The following is a 17548-nucleotide window of genomic DNA, read 5'->3' as shown; positions in this document are numbered from 1 at the left end:
CTGTGTTAAAGCTGCAAAACTGAACCGAAAACAGTGCTGAAGAAATTGCACTGATGATCACAATGAGGTTTTTTTTTAAATAGGTGTTTTGAACATACCAAAGATTTCCCAGTGATTGTTTTTGCACAACAGAGGAACAGGGAATTTAGCACAAGCTGCAGGTTATCTCCATATAACAATCAGGGCTGTGGAAGACATGGCGTCCTGCGTCCTTGCACCTCTCCATGAATGCCCACACAAGGCCTGAGGACGGCACAAAAAGAAAGTAATTGCACGGTGATTGGCACAGCTTGTCCCAGGTTGCCTGTGTCCCACACTCAAAGGCTTTCCTGGGAGAACCCTCATTGTTCCACAGCCTTTTAGCACCTTTGTTCCTGCATCCCCCGAGGACCTCACAGCTCACCATTGGCAGATGAGTCCCTGTCTGTGACAAAAGGGTCCCTGCGCTCAGCCTCATTTGATGCTGTGATGAACCCCCTCACACACACACACACACACATACACACACACACACAAACATGCTCAGGGTGCCTCCTGTGAGGAAAGATGCTCCGTTTAGCAGTGGAGGATGTGGGGTCAGGACCCAGGGGTGGGCTTTTAGGAGACGAATAAACATCAGGGCAGTTGAGGGGTGATGCCTTGTTTACACATTAGCGACCGTTTAGCACAGGTATGGGCAAATGTTATCACAACAGGGCCACAAATATGTGATTGTTTGATCCGAGGGCCACATTATCAACATTGATGCCAGTATCAAGAATAACGACCAATCCGATCAATCTGAGCACTAACACAGGAAAGAACCGTTTTTTGTTGTCTCTCATTTTTGGAATTTCTGCTGGCATTTTGTGTATTTTATAAGATGTTTTATTTGTTTTTTTTTATTTCTTGTGTGTTAAGTTTGAATTTTGTGTATAGTCAATCTGTGCCTTTTGTGATTGTTTTCCAGTATTTTTGTCATTTTGGGTATTTTTTTCAGTCATTTTGTATAATTATTAGTGTTGTGTGTGGTGTCATTTTGTATATGTGTTGTTGTTTTGTCAGTTTCGGTGGTTGTTCTGTGTGTCTGATGTCCTTTTGTGTGTACTATGGATCCTTTTTGTGTATTTTTGATTTATTTATAGTGTTTTTGTTGTTGTTGCTGCTATGTGTATATTTTTTTTTTTTTTTTACATTCTGTGCATTCGTTTTGTGTGTTTTGGAACTTATCTTGCGTTACTTTTTTGGCTTCATATTACTTCTTGAATTACAATTTTTGGTGGATTTGTCTTGGGGGCTGCACAGAATTAGGCCGACGACTGCATGTGGCCCCTGGGCAGCCAGTTGCCCATGTCTGGTTTAGCATGTCTCACTGTTTCCTCTTCATTCTCCTCTGGTATAGCCTCTGATCTTTCTCTGTTGTTGCAGAAGCATCACATGCACTCACTAGAAAACCCAAACCTGATCGTGATTATAATCTCTAACTGGTTCATCTACGTCAGTGGTTCGTCAGAAAGATTTAACATCTAACTTAAAAGTAATCAGGTAAAGGTCCTCATTCCTTTTTAAACTTAAATCATCACTAACTACGGTAACTATTGCTCAATAAAATACTATATTTTCTTGTAGATTGGTGTTTCTCAAATGGGGGTATGTGTACCCCTAGAGGTACGTGATGGCACTGCAGGGGGTACTTGAGAGAGAGAGAGAGGAAAATTAACAAATAAAAGCATTAAAAATATGGGGGTTTTTATGTTTTGTTTTGTTTTTTTAGTTAAAAACGAACATGAACTGAAAATACAAGGGGTGAATCGGAAAGGGACCGTAAATGATAAAAAAAAACTGTAGAAATAATTCTATTCAAGAGGCACTACTGTTTCATTCCACTTATTCACAAAATTAGATTCTTTAAAATGTGTGTTATCACTCATTAATTCCATCACTATGATCTATAGGGTTTTTTTCCCACAGTATTCCAAGCAAAATGTTGTAGTCGGACATAATTTGGATTCAGAAATAAGAGAAAGGGGGGACTCGAGCCAAAAAAGTTTGAGAACCACTGTTGTAGATTATTGAAACAGGATTATCTTATGCTGTAGAGGCCATTTTATTACACTTCTGACAATAGGAGACCAAATTTACTATAAGTAATAACATAAAAGTTGCATGTTATTTAAAATAAATCAATTAATTCAATAAATTCCACTTTAAAATTTCACTCATTGTTTTGAAGTTGTAGAATAAACCTTAGAAGAAGCCAATTTTGGGGACACAATTAGAGGTATAGGAGAGCCCACAGTTCCACAAATGAAAAATAATATTAAATTATGGAGAGGTATAGTTATGATATGAAGAGGAGGTGCGTGTATGATTTGACAAAAATGCAAAGGGATTGAGAACCACTGATCTACATCACATGTGTCAAACTCTTGGCCCGGGGGCCAAATCTGGCCTTTTGGAGCATCCAATTCGGCCTGCAGGAGAAAGTAAAAATTACAGAGAAAACATGAATCATTGTGCAAATTAAACTCTACTTCTGGTGCCGATAATGTCACGTGATTTTACTAGGTCACTAGATATAATGTAAAGTAAAGATCCTGTTGGGACTGATATCTATCACTTAGTGCTAGATTATTGTTGGTTTCTTACATATTTTGTATTTTACGTATGCGTAGACAAGGGCACAATAATTGATCCTGCATAAAATCTGTGGCCCAGAGATAAAACTATTCCATATTTGGCCCCTGAACTAAAAAGAGTGTGACACCTATGATCTACATCACGTGTGATTGTAAAGAAATCAAAAACTGAGTCATCTGCTCAACAAAAATAGGCTGTTGCAGAATAATTCGCCTGCAGCATATTTCACGTCCTTCAACAATCACTCTGCACTTCACTTTGATTTCAACGATGATACCCGAGCACTGATTTTTCATTTTTTTTCCTCTCGTACACTTAATGAGTTAATGACCAACCTCTCGTTATAATTGCTTCAGTCTCCTTTTAATTTTCAAGATTATTAATCATATGTAGAGTTATTTAAGAATGCATAAATTAATCTTAAAATAAAAAGCTTATCATGGCCTCAAAACAATTAAAGAGTAAGGTAAGATTTCCCCGGGGCTAGCACTTTTATTTTAATAGAGTGTTCAGGTGATGAACATACTTTAGCAGCTCTGTGATTAATGCAGACACTCGCGTATAGCACTGAGGAAGTGGAAGGGGTTGAAAATGTCTTTGCTGGCTTATTTTTTATTCTCTTCTTCCTGTGTAAACATTATTATTCTCAGCAGAATGGATATAGATGCTTCCATAAGGTAGACGTGTTAGTGGTAATATACAAATCTGTGTTTCTGTTTAATCATTGGTTGTTTTTGACAACTTTAAAAACATCATTTGGCTTTTGGTAAATGAAAAATAATGGAATCATTATTAAAATGATGATAAAGTCAGTGCCACATGTTTGGTTTCACCCTATGTCCACTTTGGAATTATATGATGGTATATTTCACTGTTAATTAACAGGTTTATGTTGATAGCCTTTGGTGATCAATAAATGAACAGATGGGGGCGGTGCTTGTTCTTTTAGCAAAGACTAAAAACCCTAATAAATCAAGTATTTGAATTTATGAAGAAAACGTTTAGATGAAACGTAAATAATACATTTTAGAACTTAACCATGATTACAATTCTTTGTAATTTATACTTTTTTATATATATATTTTTTATAATTAGCTTCCAATGATGTGTAGTAGTGTTGTTCCTATTATAATTACTTTCCAAGATTTTTCAACTTCTTATAAGTATCTTGTGCTTCAGGTTTCTTATTATATGTGATTAATCTATAAATAATTTCTATACAAATTCTATAATTACTCAAATTAAAATTGTACATAGTTATGTAATTATTATGATGATGATTATTATTATTATTATTATTATTATTAAATGTAGATAATCCATCTAAAATCCTTTCGTGTGCGTGTGTGCGTGCGTGCGTGTGTGCGTGCGTGCGTGTGTGTGTGTGTGTGTGTGTGTGTGTGTGTGTGTGTGTGTGTGTGTGCGTGTGCGTGTGTGTGTGTGTGTGTGTGTGTGTGTGTGTGTGTGTGTGTGTGTGTGACACTTGGAGCAGCTGCTTATTGTCACGGCGCGTGTAGGGCCGCACGGAGCTCGTGACACGAACACAGTGGACGCGTGGGAACCTTCGCACGTGAGAGGGGCCCCTGACTGCATGATGTGGCCCCTCGTAACACCCCCTCAAAGCCTCCTCCACACTGCGTTCCTCCTGCAGATGGGCAACACACAGAGGTGTATGAGTACTGACGAATCTAGTAGAAGTGAAATTGTACTCAAATACAAGTGGTAATTAATTACAGTCATACATAAAATACTCAAGTACAAGTAAAAAGTAATTCAGTTAAATTGTAAAAGTTACTAGTTACTTTCACCCCCCATGTTTGTTGTTGCTAATAAATCACGGTTCACTTGCATATATAGTAAATATCCAAAGGAAATACAATTCTTGCACAATTGGAACTTAATTTATTTTCCACAAAGGCATCTGTATAAAATAAAAGGTTTGTCAAAATGTACAATTATTTAAAAAAAAAAAAAAAAAAAAAAAAAATGACAGCAATGAATTAAATTCAAAATAAGAAAAAAATGATCAGACTAGCTATTTATGAAACTCTAAAACTGAGAAAATTACGTTTAATCTGATTGGTCGGCTATGATGTGAAGCATTTGATTGTTGTCTGGTCATTTCATTTTTTATTTTTTTTTTATATATTTTTGTAGCTTCACAATGTCTGTTGATCATTTTAAAACAAAAAAAAAATACATATACATAATTTACTCAGTAACAGTTGGCTGTAGAATAAATGTAATGAATTACATGAATTACTTATTTTAAAATGTACTTGAATACAAGTTTGAAATTACTGTTTTAGAAATATACTCCAAAAAAAAAAGTACAAGTACCCATAGCAACTCATTTACAGTAATGTAAATAGCCTACTTGTAATCCAATGCTTTCACCTCTGAATAAATGCTACACACACGAACAATGCACGTGTATAAATCATCCAAACATACCTGTTAACAGATTACACTAAACAAATGCTGCGGTTTTATTTTAAATTATTATTAATGCATCCACTCCTCGTGCAGAAATCTTCCATATTTTACCTCAGCCTCAGGACCAAAAGCACCTCAATCATGAATGTGTGTGTGTGTGTGTGTGTGTGTGTGTGTGTGTGTGCGTGCGTGCGTGCGTGTGTGTGTGTGTGTGTGTGTGTGCGTGCGTGCGTGCGAGTGTGTGTGTGTGTGTGTGTGTGTGTGTGTGTGTGTGTGTGTGTGTGTGTGTGTGTGTGTGTGAGTGGGAGTGCCCTGACTGAAGTTAGATTGTTGTCGTAGAGCTGGGGGGGTTGTGCTACACCCTCACTCTGCCATGTGGACACAACCTCTGCTGCTGCACCGCAATCCGTCCGCACGCGCGCACCGTACCGTACACACCGGGAGGACGGACGCGGTCTGCGGGACTAAAGTCGGTCCTAAAGTAAACACAGTTGTTCACTGACGGAGGAGCTGCTGCTGCTGCTGCTGCACGCGCACCGGTGAAGGTGAGTCCGGGCACGCGGATACAGTTTAGTATTTAACATTAGGTTTTATTTGATAACATTTTAATGTACAAAATCATGTGTATTTTGGAAAAATGTGTGTGTTTATTTAAGCTTTATTACGCATTATTTAAGTGTTTGATTGCATGAAACTATAATATAATATAATTTTTTTTTTTATTTTTAAAGCGCATCTATCCTGTTTCTGCAGCTCCAAGGATGGACCCCATCCCTGCAGGTCGAGACCCCAGCTCTCCTCCAATTAGCTCCAAACCAGAGCTTTCCTACCCGACCACCAACCTGAAGCCGAACCAGGTCGGAGAAACGGTGCTTTACGGAATACCCATCGTGTCCCTGGTCATCGATGGACAGGAAAGACTTTGCCTGGCGCAGATCTCCAACACACTCCTGAAGAACTACAGCTACAACGAGATACACAACCGGCGCGTGGCGCTGGGCATCACGTGCGTGCAGTGCACCCCGGTGCAGCTGGAGATCCTGCGCAGAGCCGGGGCCATGCCCATCTCCTCCAGACGCTGCGGGATGATCACCAAACGGGAGGCGGAGAGACTCTGTAAGTCTTTCCTTGGAGCTCATTCACCTCCCAAACTTCCAGAAAATTTTGCCTTTGATGTTTCCCATGAGTGCGCGTGGGGCAGCCGGGGCAGCTTCATCCCGGCCCGGTACAACAGTTCTAGGGCCAAGTGCATCAAGTGCACATACTGCAACATGTACTTCTCCCCAAATAAGTTCATCTTTCACTCACACCGGACTCCAGAGTCCAAGTACACGCAGCCGGACGCGGCCAACTTCAACTCGTGGCGGCGTCACCTGAAGCTGACGGACAAAGGCTCCGCGGAGGATGTTTTACACGCCTGGGAGGACGTGAAGGCCATGTTCAACGGAGGCAGCAGGAAGAGGACTCTACCGGGCAGCGTCTCCGGGTCCAACTCTCCGTTAAAGTCTCACGGAGCCGACCGGCCACGGGCCTCTCCAGAAACACCCCCAAAGCTGCTCAGCTGTGAGGACACCCGGGGGGGCCACACCGGGCCCCGCAGCTACCCGGTCATCCCGGTGCCCAGCAAAGGCTTCGGGGTTCTGCAGAAAATCCCTCCCCCGCTGTTCCCCCACCCGTACGGGTTCCCGGCCTTCAGCCTGTGTCCAAAGAAGGACGAGGGGGGGCTGGGGGGTGAGCAGAGCAAAGCGGGCCTGCCGGGTGTGCTGTGGCCTGGTACCAAGGACAGCGCCTACCCGTCCTTCCCCATGTTCTGGCCCGCAGCGGGCACCCTGCCCTTGGCCCCCTACCAGACCCCCCACAAACCCCCAGCAGAGCTGTGCCCCCCCAGGCACATGGACATGGACGTGTCCGAGCTCAGCGACCGGAGCACCAACACCTCCAAGGACAGCGCGGTGGACACGGACCGCTGCTCCAGCACCCAGTCCGCCCGCAACGACGACGACCGGTCGGGCGACGAGGTGTCGAGCCTCCCGGTCCGGAAGAGCAGCTACGTGTCCGCCTTCAGGCCCGTCATCAAAGACGCCGACTCCATCGCCAAACTGTACGGGACCAGGGCTGCGTACAGCGGGGGTCGCACCGGGCACCTCTCACCCGACTTTTTAAGCGAGAGCTCGAGCTACCGGTCCGCGTCCCCGTGCGTGGACAGCGAAGGTGAACCGGACGTGGACGTAGAAACGAGCAGAACACCGGACGAAGAGGAGGACGAGAATTCCCGAACTCCTCCCGGTGTGGGGGGGCATGAGTCCAGGGCAGGGGGGCAGGGTGAAGCCCAGAAAGAGGGCCCACGTGTGGCCCAGTCCTCTGACAGGGACCCGCAGAGCAAACCGGCACCGGAGACCCGCACCGGGGCCTCTTTTATTCAAGTGAGTGAGCAGGAAAACAGATGTTTAATATTGTAATATATACACTCATCCAAACTGGATTAATACCTTAATATCTGCCTGCACGCGTGCGTGTGTTAGTGTGTGTGTGCATGGAAAAGTGGTGCTGCAGGCACATTCTCACCAGCTACATTTATTTACAAAAAAATAATATAATTTACCATGAAAAATAGAATAGAATGCTATTGATCCTCAGAAAGGAAATTCACATTTGCAGCAACACAGTATAAAAGGAACAAAAATAATTACTAACATTTATAGTAGTGGAAAATGTATATAGGGCATACATAAATGACTAAAAAACAAAAACATGTTATACTTGTGTAAATATATTATTATTATTATTATTATTATTATTATTATTATTATTATTATTTATTTTTTTTATTTTATTTTTATTTTTATTTTATTTATTTTTATTTTTTTATTTTTTAATAATAATAATAATAATAATAATAATAATAATAATAATAATATTGTTATTCTCTGCAGGTTTACACACCAGAGAAGAGCGAGCAGCTGCAGAGGAGCAGCCCGTACCAGTTCAGACCTGCTACTTATTTAACAGGAGTCTTCACCACACATGGTTAGTCACTTTTTCATTTTTTAAAAAAAAATCAATTTTCCACTAAAACAACATAAAAATAAAATATAACGCGAAAGCTCTTTGTATTCTTTGTTAAAGATGAGAGTTCCAGCAAAGAGGAACCTTCCTCCACTGTGGAGGAAATCGAAACCAAATCTTTTCACGAACAAAGCGAGGAGCACCGGAGAGAACCGGAGGAAGGTGAGGCACGCACCGAGCTCCAAAAGGACGTTTATGTGCTGTTGTTATCGATTAGATTAATTATACGACTATTTTTAATAAAAATCATGCAGATATCGTTATTTACACATAGAAAAAATATATGTATTTTGCATCTATTTATAGGGGAGGGCGCGTCAACCAGAGGGCTGTCATCACAAATTCAAAATTTGGCTAAAGGTAAGATACATTATTATTATTATTATTATTATTATTATTATTATTATTATTATTATTATTATTATTATTATTATTATGTATTGTTGCCACTGCACAGAAACAACAGTCAGTATGGGCACATAACATAACGAATGTGAATCTCACAACATAATTAACTCGTCATATAATGTGGATGATTATTATAAGATACTATATAAAATATTAAATCTGTTTACCTAAAATATGGAATGAAATAGAAAGGCTGAGGTATTTCAATACTGCTTTGAATTGTTTGTTTTTTTTTTTTTTTTTTTTTTTTTTTTTTAAGTTAAAACCTCTTTGAAAATGAGAGAAAATACATAAATTACAAAGTAAAAGCATTTTTATGTCATCTCTTTATGTCCCTCAGAAATGTATGAGGTTTTTAGGTTGTTTTTATTTATTTATTTATTTATTTTAAATAAATATTTCTGGCACAGAATGTTTTAAAAAATAATCTGTTTTTTTATTATTTAAAGATGGATTTTAAAAAATGTAGCTTTAAAGCCAGGCTGGTTGAAGAAATGATCAGTAAAAGCACATTTTAAGTTTAGTATTTAAACACGTGTTAATGTGGACCCTTTAATGGGAACCAAAATGAAATGTAAATTTTAATGATCTGAGTTCATCAGATGTCGTTTTCTGAAAATAGTCTTTTTATCACAAGGCTGATCTTTAGCACCATGCAGGTCTGCTTTTACTGTAGAAATGTGTTGTTGCTCTCAGCCCTGAGGGCCTGATTGTCACTCATTAAAGATCAAATCTATTTCAATAACTGACCTTGAGTAAATCAAACAATCTCCTCATTGTTTAATTTAAAATACACTTTTCTCTCTCTCTCTCTCTCTCTCTCTCTTTTGAGCAAAGTGATTTCAGATTATGTGATTTCAAAGAGCTTCTCTGATTGTTAATGTTCTCACTCTAATTCTAATTCTGACATCCTTATACAGTAATATTGAATAAAGCTGCCCTATATATAGGCTGTCACTTTTTCTCCTCCAACAGCCTGTGTTTGGTCTGCTTTCCAGGGGAGCTACAGAAGCAGCTTTTGGAACAAGTGGAACTAAGAAAAAGACTGGAACGTGAATTTCAACATTTAAAACGTGAGTTAAATTCAGCAGCACTCACTCTTTGAGGCATTGGTTTGATCTTTTTGTGCCAGCACAGAGGTAGTGATTCTATCAGCTCGTGTGTGTCAGAACCAAACATCACCTCAAAAACATCCCTTGACTAAAATCTCCTGCAGGGTATTTTTAAATACTGCAATGGATTTTTATGATGTTTTCCTGAGAGAAAAAAAAAGATTTTTAAATGTATCAGAAAACTGTGTAATAGTACTCTTATTTCATCAGTTTTATTTCAACAAGCCACAATTCATTTTTTTAAATATGTAACTTCTAAAAGGAGAAAACATACAGCACTTTGTGATTTTATCTGCAAAAAGCGCTTTATAAATAAATTAATTACTTACTTACATAAAGAAAATAGATATGCAATTAACTGCAACAATAATAATAATAATAGGCTAATGATAATAGGCTAATAATATTAATAATAATAATAAACCTCTGGCACTGCTGGTGGTGAACAGAACATTCATAATACTCAGAATTTAGAGCAGAAAATTTAAAAATAGGTTTTTTCAAAATAAAAGTTTGCTGGAGTTATAAGAATATATAACAGACCATAATATGTTTCATATATCAATATAATTGCCCATGATGAAATGTTAATTATTCAATAGTCTCTCTTGTCCCTACACAAATATATATATATATATATATGTATGCAATGTATATAAAACACAGAACATTTAGGACCACATTACATGAGAGAATAATTTGAATATAATTATGTATTTGTGATATTTTATTTTCCTCAAAGAATCAATAGATAATAAATGAAATATAATGCCATCTAAAGGATAGGTTTGTCCTTTATAGACAGTAGGTTGAGAGGATGCGATGTTTTATTTGATTTTTTAGCTTGGAAACAGCGCCCTCTACAGGTCAAACATGGATATTATTCGCTGTTTAGAGACTCAAACTGAGTTAAAACAGTAACACGTGAGGCCACAAGCAAGATTTTATATATTTTAATACATCTCGCCTGTTAAAATTCATTAAATAAAGTACACTTTATAGAAAAAATGTTTCTTTAGTCTTTACCACATTGTAAATGATAGAAAATCTACAAAATTAGAAAAGTATTTTTTTCCTTTTTTCATTTTTTCCTTTATTTATTGAGCACACATTTTTTAATAAAAAAACAACATTTAAGGTGCAAGCAGGGAATGAAGCCCAAAGGGCTTGTATAAGAGCTCCGCCCCTTTCAATAAACACAAATAATTAAAAATAAAGACTAACAAACACTTATAAAATCATGAGGAAAAAATGCACAATTAATGTTTGATATACGAGGGAAACTATTATATAAACAAATTACACAAACATTAATATCAAAATGAAAATGAAAATATTGAACAAAATATGAATTGAAGATCGAAAAAGAAATAGAAACTTAAAACACATACACATGCGAATACAAACATACATATTACACGTGGATTTTACTCATGGTGGCATGAAGTAATTAGTCATTATTAACATCTATGAGGCTAAAAACATCTTCTATTATGTTACTTTATCAAACTGTTCAGTTTATTTTACAATTTTGTCCTCACAAAATGTTAGGGGTAATATTTAATGATGTCAGTCAGTTGTACTTTCTGTTTTTTGTATAAAATATATCTCATATCTTTTCATAAAAAAAAGCTTCTGCTTGGAGGAAACAAGCTAAATCAACAATTTCTGACATAAAGTCTATTTTCTTTCATAAAAAACCCTCTTGTTTTTTATCAAAAATGTCATTATTGAGGAACATCCATAATTAGACGTGTTTTTTTTTTTCCAGATAATTTCCAGGATCAGATGAAAAGAGAGCTTTCCTACAGGGAGGAGATGGTTCAGCAGCTTCACATCGTTCGCGGTGAGAGAAATAAAGCAGAGGAACTTATTCACACCTTTAGCTGTGGCTTTAAACATTCACTGAAATACTCAATCTCTTTACTTTGATTGTGCCTGAGTCTAAAGGAAGATGTTTATTAGGTTTAATGCATTTCAGTGGAAGTGAATAAAGTGATTTTCTCACACTATTGTGGAAAAACTTTGGGTTTTTAGAAGCAGGTCTATAACACTGTAAAAACTGTTGCTTAGATCCAACAGCAACAAAAAATAAGGTCACATTTTCCAACCACTTTTTTAGCAGTTTATTGAACTTCTTGTTTTTTTTTCCAGAAAAACCCAAAAATGTGTATTTTTCTGTATTAATTTTTTTTAGGATAGCTTTGAAGAAAAAGGAAAAAAACCGAGTTGGACTAATTTAAAAAACAGTGAGTCATTAACTACATCAAACTTCATTTAAATAAAGTAAAGTTTATATGTAGACATTGATTTCTTATCTTATTGGTTTTAAATTGGAATTATTTTGCATGTTTTGAAAGTCTAAATTACTGAATGAAATTAGTAAGAAATACCGAATAAAATCTGTTACATTTAAGAAAGAGAAGTATTTGTGTCCAGCAAGCTTTTCTTTTTTTTTTTTTTTGCAACATCAGTTAACTGTTTAGATACAATTTTGATCTTAAAACTAAAATAGATTCACGTAATCTGTGAGCTGATTTTAAAAGTACTCTCCAGTTGACCCTGCAGTATGTGGGCGTGGCACAATCTTTTAGTTTTGGTAAATGCTCAAAAAATGAGTTTGTTAAATAACATTTTCTGAGAAGTTTGGTAAAAATCAATTTTAGGATATAAAATTATAAAAAGTTTTTTTTTTTCCAACAATGTCTTTATTATTTTTTGCTTTACAACACCCAACAACAGTACAACCTCCCAGACACACGCCCGTGCTTCTGCTTCTTCAAAAAGAATGTCATGTTACAGGAGTGTACAGAGACATCCATATTTCCAAGAAAAAAACAAAACAAAGGGTAACTAAAAAAATGAATATAAAACTCAAAAGGTATCGTCCCAACTCCGATTAGTCTCATGAGTCCTCATTACGATCCTCGGATAGATTCAAACGTTCCACGTAGGTGATAAATGGCCTCCATATGGATTCAAACAAGTCACTTTTCCCTTTCAGAAGATATGTAATCCGTTCCAGTGGTAGAATTGTCAACATCTGTTTGGCCCATTGACCAATACTGGGAGCCCTACAGCTTTTCCAGTTCAGTGCAATCAGAAGCTTGGCTTGTAGTAAACCAATGTCAGTAAGAATCCGTTCACATTTAGCGTATTTAGGATAGTTTGGATAAATTCCCAAAATGAAAAAAGCAGGTTCTTGAGTTAAGCTTTTTGAGATGATGTCTTTTAAAGTTTGTGTAACTGCATTCCAAAAAGACTGAATTACCCTACATTCCCAAATGCAGTGAAAAAGTGTACCCTTTTCTTCATTACACTTTGTACAAGTATCTGGAATGTCAGGGTTGTATTTATTCAATTTAACTGGAGTGATGTAAACTCTCATTAACCACTTATATTGCAGTATCCTTAACCTTGAGTTAATAGTTTGTTTTTGGGCTTTTATACAAACAGAACGCCATTCGTCAAGAGATAGATTCATTTCTAGGTCCTTTCTCCATGCCTCTAGTTTAATAGTTGAGTTCTCTGAAGAATTTGACGCCAATAAATTATAAAATTGTGAGATTGCTCCTTTTTTCGAACTGTCTTCAGTAACTAAGACCTCTAATTTAGATTTAAATGGTTTTAAAAGATTGCTTTGTTTTTTCTGAATAGAGTTTCTAAGTTGAAGATATTTAAAAAAGTATTTCCTATGTATATTATATTTATATTGAAGAGTTTCAAATGACATCATATCATCTGACCCTGCAGTGTCTAAATCCTGAATTTTACCCAAACCATTTAGTGCCCATTGTTTAAACACTGCATCTGCTCTGCCTGGTTTAAATTCTTGGTTTGCCCATATCGGGCTCAGCTGTGACAGAGTAACTGGTTCTTTCATAAATTTTTTAGTATTGTACCATACTTTAACCATATTCTTAACAATTGGATTTGTGGTTTTTTTAAGTAAGTTAGCTTCTGAATCAGATAAAATATATAGAGGTAAAGATGGGCTTAAGACCCTATTTTCCATTTCTGTCCACTGGGGAGCATCCGTTGTACTGAAATAATACCTGATGGACCTAAGTTGCACTGCCCAGTAATACCACATTATATTTGGACATTTCAGTCCTCCCTCGCCATGAGATAAATGAAGTAGGGACAGCCTTATCCTAGCTCTTTGGTTTTTCCATATGAAGCTTAGTATTAATGTTTTAATCTTCTTAAACCAAACATTTGGAGGTGGTAAGGGAATATTCTGAAAGATGTACAGCAATTTGGGGAGTATATTCATTTTGTAAATGTTGATTCGACCAACCAGAGACATGGGTAGAGACATCCATCTATTAACGTTATCAGTTATTTCTTTAGTTACAGATTCATAATTATTTTGAACTATTAGATCCAAACTTGGGAGTATTTTAATTCCTAAATACGTAAACTGGTGGACTGAATGAAACTGTGAGGTTACTACAGGAGGTGTATCTCTCTTTTTCTTGTCCAGCAGGAGAATAGAGGATTTAGATCTATTTATAGTATAACCTGAGATATGACCAAACTCATCGATTAGTTGTAGCAAGGCGGGGATAGATTTATCTAATTGAGAGAGAAATAATATTATGTCATCCACGTATAATGAGAGTCTATGTTCTACTTGATCAACTACAATTCCAGAAATATGTGCATGTGCACGTACTGCTATGGCTAGTGGTTCCAATGCTAGAGTGAACAGGAGAGGTGACAGGGGGCAGCCCTGCCTACACCCACGCATTATTTTAATTGGAGTAGACACATTTTTGTTTGTCAGAATTTCTGCCGTGGGATTTATATAGAGTAACTGAACCCACCTGCGGAATGTTTCTCCATATCCAAATCGTGACAATACATTGAAAAGATAAGGCCACTCAACCCTATCGAATGCCTTCTCAGCATCAAGAGAGAGGATCTGCAGCATTGTCAGAGCCATGAATAACGTTAAGGACCCTACGTACATTGTGCAGACCTTGGCGACCCAAAACAAAACCATTTTGATCTCTATGGATAACTGTCGGAAGGGAGTCTTGTAAACGCATTGCCAGCAATTTACAGAGTATTTTTAAATCTGAGTTAAGAGTGGTCTGATACTGTTATACTGTCGTAGTAACAGTTAATTATATTAGGTAATAACTCTGCTGAAATTAGAAAGTAATCTATGCGAGAATATGAGTTAAAAGTTTTAGAATGGCAAGAATACATTATGTCAATGGGTTTACGATGACGCCAAATATCTAGCATATTTAAGTCCTTCATAAAGTCCTGGATGACATCCCTACTTTTATGATGAGTTAAGTCAGTCCCAGTTGATCTATCTAAAGTAGGGTTCCAAACACAGTTCCAATCCCCACCAATGATGGTTTTTCCTGAGAGAGATGAAATGGTTAGAAAGAAATTTGTGAAAAATTGATCATCATCTATATTAGGCCCATAAACATTTACCAAATTGATTTTTTCATGTAAAATAAGTCCTTGAATTACTAAATATCTACCAAATTTATCCTTAATAACACCTCTTGCCCTTGAAGTAAATGAGGCTGCATACAGACTTCCCTGCCACCTTCTGCTTATCTTTATATTATCGTCTTCTAAAGTATGGGTCTCTTGTAAAAAAAACTATTTTAGACTCCATATCTTTCAACTTGTTCATGACCTGTTTGATTTTTTTTTACACCATTCAAGCCTCTGCAATTCCAGGAAGTACATTTAACTTGTGTCATTTAAACATAATGTAAACAACATTACACAGAGGAAGTGTCTGAGAGGTAAAACACACAGAACGATGGTTTGAACTAACCACACACGTAAAAAACAAACAAAACCTTTCATCCCTCATCCCAGAAAACTGGGCAACCCGTGAAAAGCGTAGCTTCCGACCACAAAAATTTCAGATCTCCGATCTGTTAAAGTAACTTTATAAGCTGGGGGCTCGCCTCCCCGCCTCACCGGGTAAGTGAAAAAATTATAAAAAGTTAGTTAAATGTTCACATTTATTACTTATCTGTACCTTTCACTAACGCCAATTCAAAAAAAATAATAATAATCGATTTATTGGTGCGGATATGCTTTGTAAAATAAAAGTACCAGTAATACTGACTGTATCACAGGACTTTCTAGAGTGTCTGTACTTTTTCATCTTTATTTTTTCTTCTCTCCTAAATTGTAAGTTACAGATTTACATGAAATGACGCATCAAATTGTTTGAGTTTTCATTTTTTTTAACTCCTCTGTCAGGATGTTTAATCTTTCCATCTGATGATGTGTGACATTTAGCTCAAAGTCACACCATTTACGTATTATATACCAGTGGTTCCCAAACTTTTCACAGACTCGTACACCCTTCAAACATTTAACCTGAGGCCATGTTCCCCCTTGGGTTTGTGACGCCATGTGGAGTCACCTGCAATTCAAATGGGGTCCCCTGAAATGTCTAATAATTAATTTATGATTGAAAAGAAAAAAATGATAAAAAAATGTATTTTTAAAATGTGTGATATTGTTCTTTTTCAAATAATAACACCACACACAAAACAATCTTAAACAACTGTATTCTATACTTTCACTTTCACAAATATAAATCTAATTCAAATAAAATGTAGTATGGCTTTTCGCTATTGTCGCTTTGTGCACTGATCCTCACATTAACAAACATTATCAAAAGCTAATTCCAAAAAAAAAAACGCCCAAAAATGTGTGATTTTGAATGTGGTCACGACCCAAAAAAGTTGGGAACCACTGATGTAATGTCAAATTGGTCTCTGAATTTGACCTATCCTGTTGAGGAATAATATATAATTTAAAAAAGAATAATTATCTGTAACCATGGTCCATTTATATTCTAGTTTCCAATTTTTATTTTATATTTATGACCATTTGTGTACCCCTGGGGGTACCCGTACCCTACTTTGGGAACCTATAGGTTATATACTAAAAACCGCTCTGACGGCATCTTAAAACCATTGCATTATCTATTCACCTCCTTGTTTACCTCATACATGCCAAATGTCATTAATAACTAAGTGCAAACACATAAAATGTCTCGACTGAGTGCACTATTGATTGTGTGATCTCCTTCTTCATAGAAGCTCACGACGCGTTGCACCATTTCTCCTGTAAGATGTTAACCCCTCGCCACTGCAGCGGATCCTGCACCTTCAAGTCTCCTCTGATGCCTCCGTGAATCCCACACACTTCACTTCTCTGACTGACCACAAGCAGAGCATCAACCTCCTCAGACGTGCATAATTATGGACTAAACTGTAAATACGTGTAATATTTAATACAATGGACCGTCAGAATTTACATAGCCATGTTGCATTTGTTTTCATTTAAAAAACAAAACAAATTAAATAAAAGCACCATTATTAGCTGATGTTTATTATTTGTGGCAAAGTGCAATGATGATGTAAGTATGTTGTCATGGTGGATTGTTCTTTTCTTTTATGTTATCAGTAAAGCTCGCTAACTTGTGGCTAATGTAAATACACATTAACTTCTAAACCTCTGCTTTTCTTTGCAGCCCAGTATATCTTACTCTGGTTGTTATGCACTTTAAATGAGTGATGATGTACAGGGCCCACATGCATTTATCTGATGAACTTTGATGGCAAATGAGTGCATTCTTGTACGGCCTTGTAAGTAAAGCAACATATTCTATTGAGAACAGCCTATTTGTCCATGTATTAACTGTTTTTTTGACATTGATGAATAAATTCTTTTATTACAAGATATTTGATTTTCTTTTGAGGATTATCGCTTTGATGTTTCCTTGACTTCCGCGTAATCATTCCAGCAAGTTCTTTTTGTCTTCTTTTTTAACTATATATTAAGGTCTCATTTATTCAGACTACCGTTTTTCACATCAAAGCGATCAGCAGACGCCTCTGAAGAAG

General features: G+C 37.0%; 1 protein-coding gene across 2 annotated transcripts; it reads left to right on the top strand.

Moving 5' to 3' along the window:
• Nucleotides 1–5454: 5454 nt before the first annotated feature.
• Nucleotides 5455–16885, top strand: skor1b (SKI family transcriptional corepressor 1b). Of its 2 annotated transcripts, none has more exons than XM_028450490.1 (8): nt 5455–5600; nt 5809–7478; nt 7989–8082; nt 8182–8283; nt 8428–8481; nt 9528–9602; nt 11413–11487; nt 16742–16885. In XM_028450490.1, the coding sequence occupies exons 2-8, from the start codon at nt 5817–5819 to the stop codon at nt 16834–16836; spliced, it is 2157 nt and encodes a 718-aa protein (XP_028306291.1). In that variant the 5' UTR covers nt 5455–5600; nt 5809–5816; the 3' UTR covers nt 16837–16885. The 2 variants fall into 2 exon arrangements, with proteins under 2 accessions (XP_028306291.1, XP_028306290.1); XM_028450489.1 differs by having other exon boundaries at nt 16739–16885.
• The last annotated feature ends 663 nt before the right edge of the window (nt 16886–17548 follow it).

This window comes from Gouania willdenowi, chromosome 6 (assembly GCF_900634775.1).
Source record: "Gouania willdenowi chromosome 6, fGouWil2.1, whole genome shotgun sequence".
NCBI lineage: Eukaryota > Metazoa > Chordata > Actinopteri > Blenniiformes > Gobiesocidae > Gouania > Gouania willdenowi.
This window is presented reverse-complemented; position numbering and strand designations above follow the sequence as displayed.

Excerpts from the sequence above, each read along its gene's own strand:
- skor1b (XM_028450489.1), top strand. The coding sequence starts at position 5,817 with ATGGACCCCATCCCTGCAGGTCGAGACCCCAGCTCTCCTCCAATTAGC. Across the intron at positions 8,083-8,181 it reads AGGAGTCTTCACCACACATG|ATGAGAGTTCCAGCAAAGAG; the intron begins GTTAGTCACTTT and ends TCTTTGTTAAAG. Across the intron at positions 9,603-11,412 it reads TGAATTTCAACATTTAAAAC|ATAATTTCCAGGATCAGATG; the intron begins GTGAGTTAAATT and ends TTTTTTTTCCAG.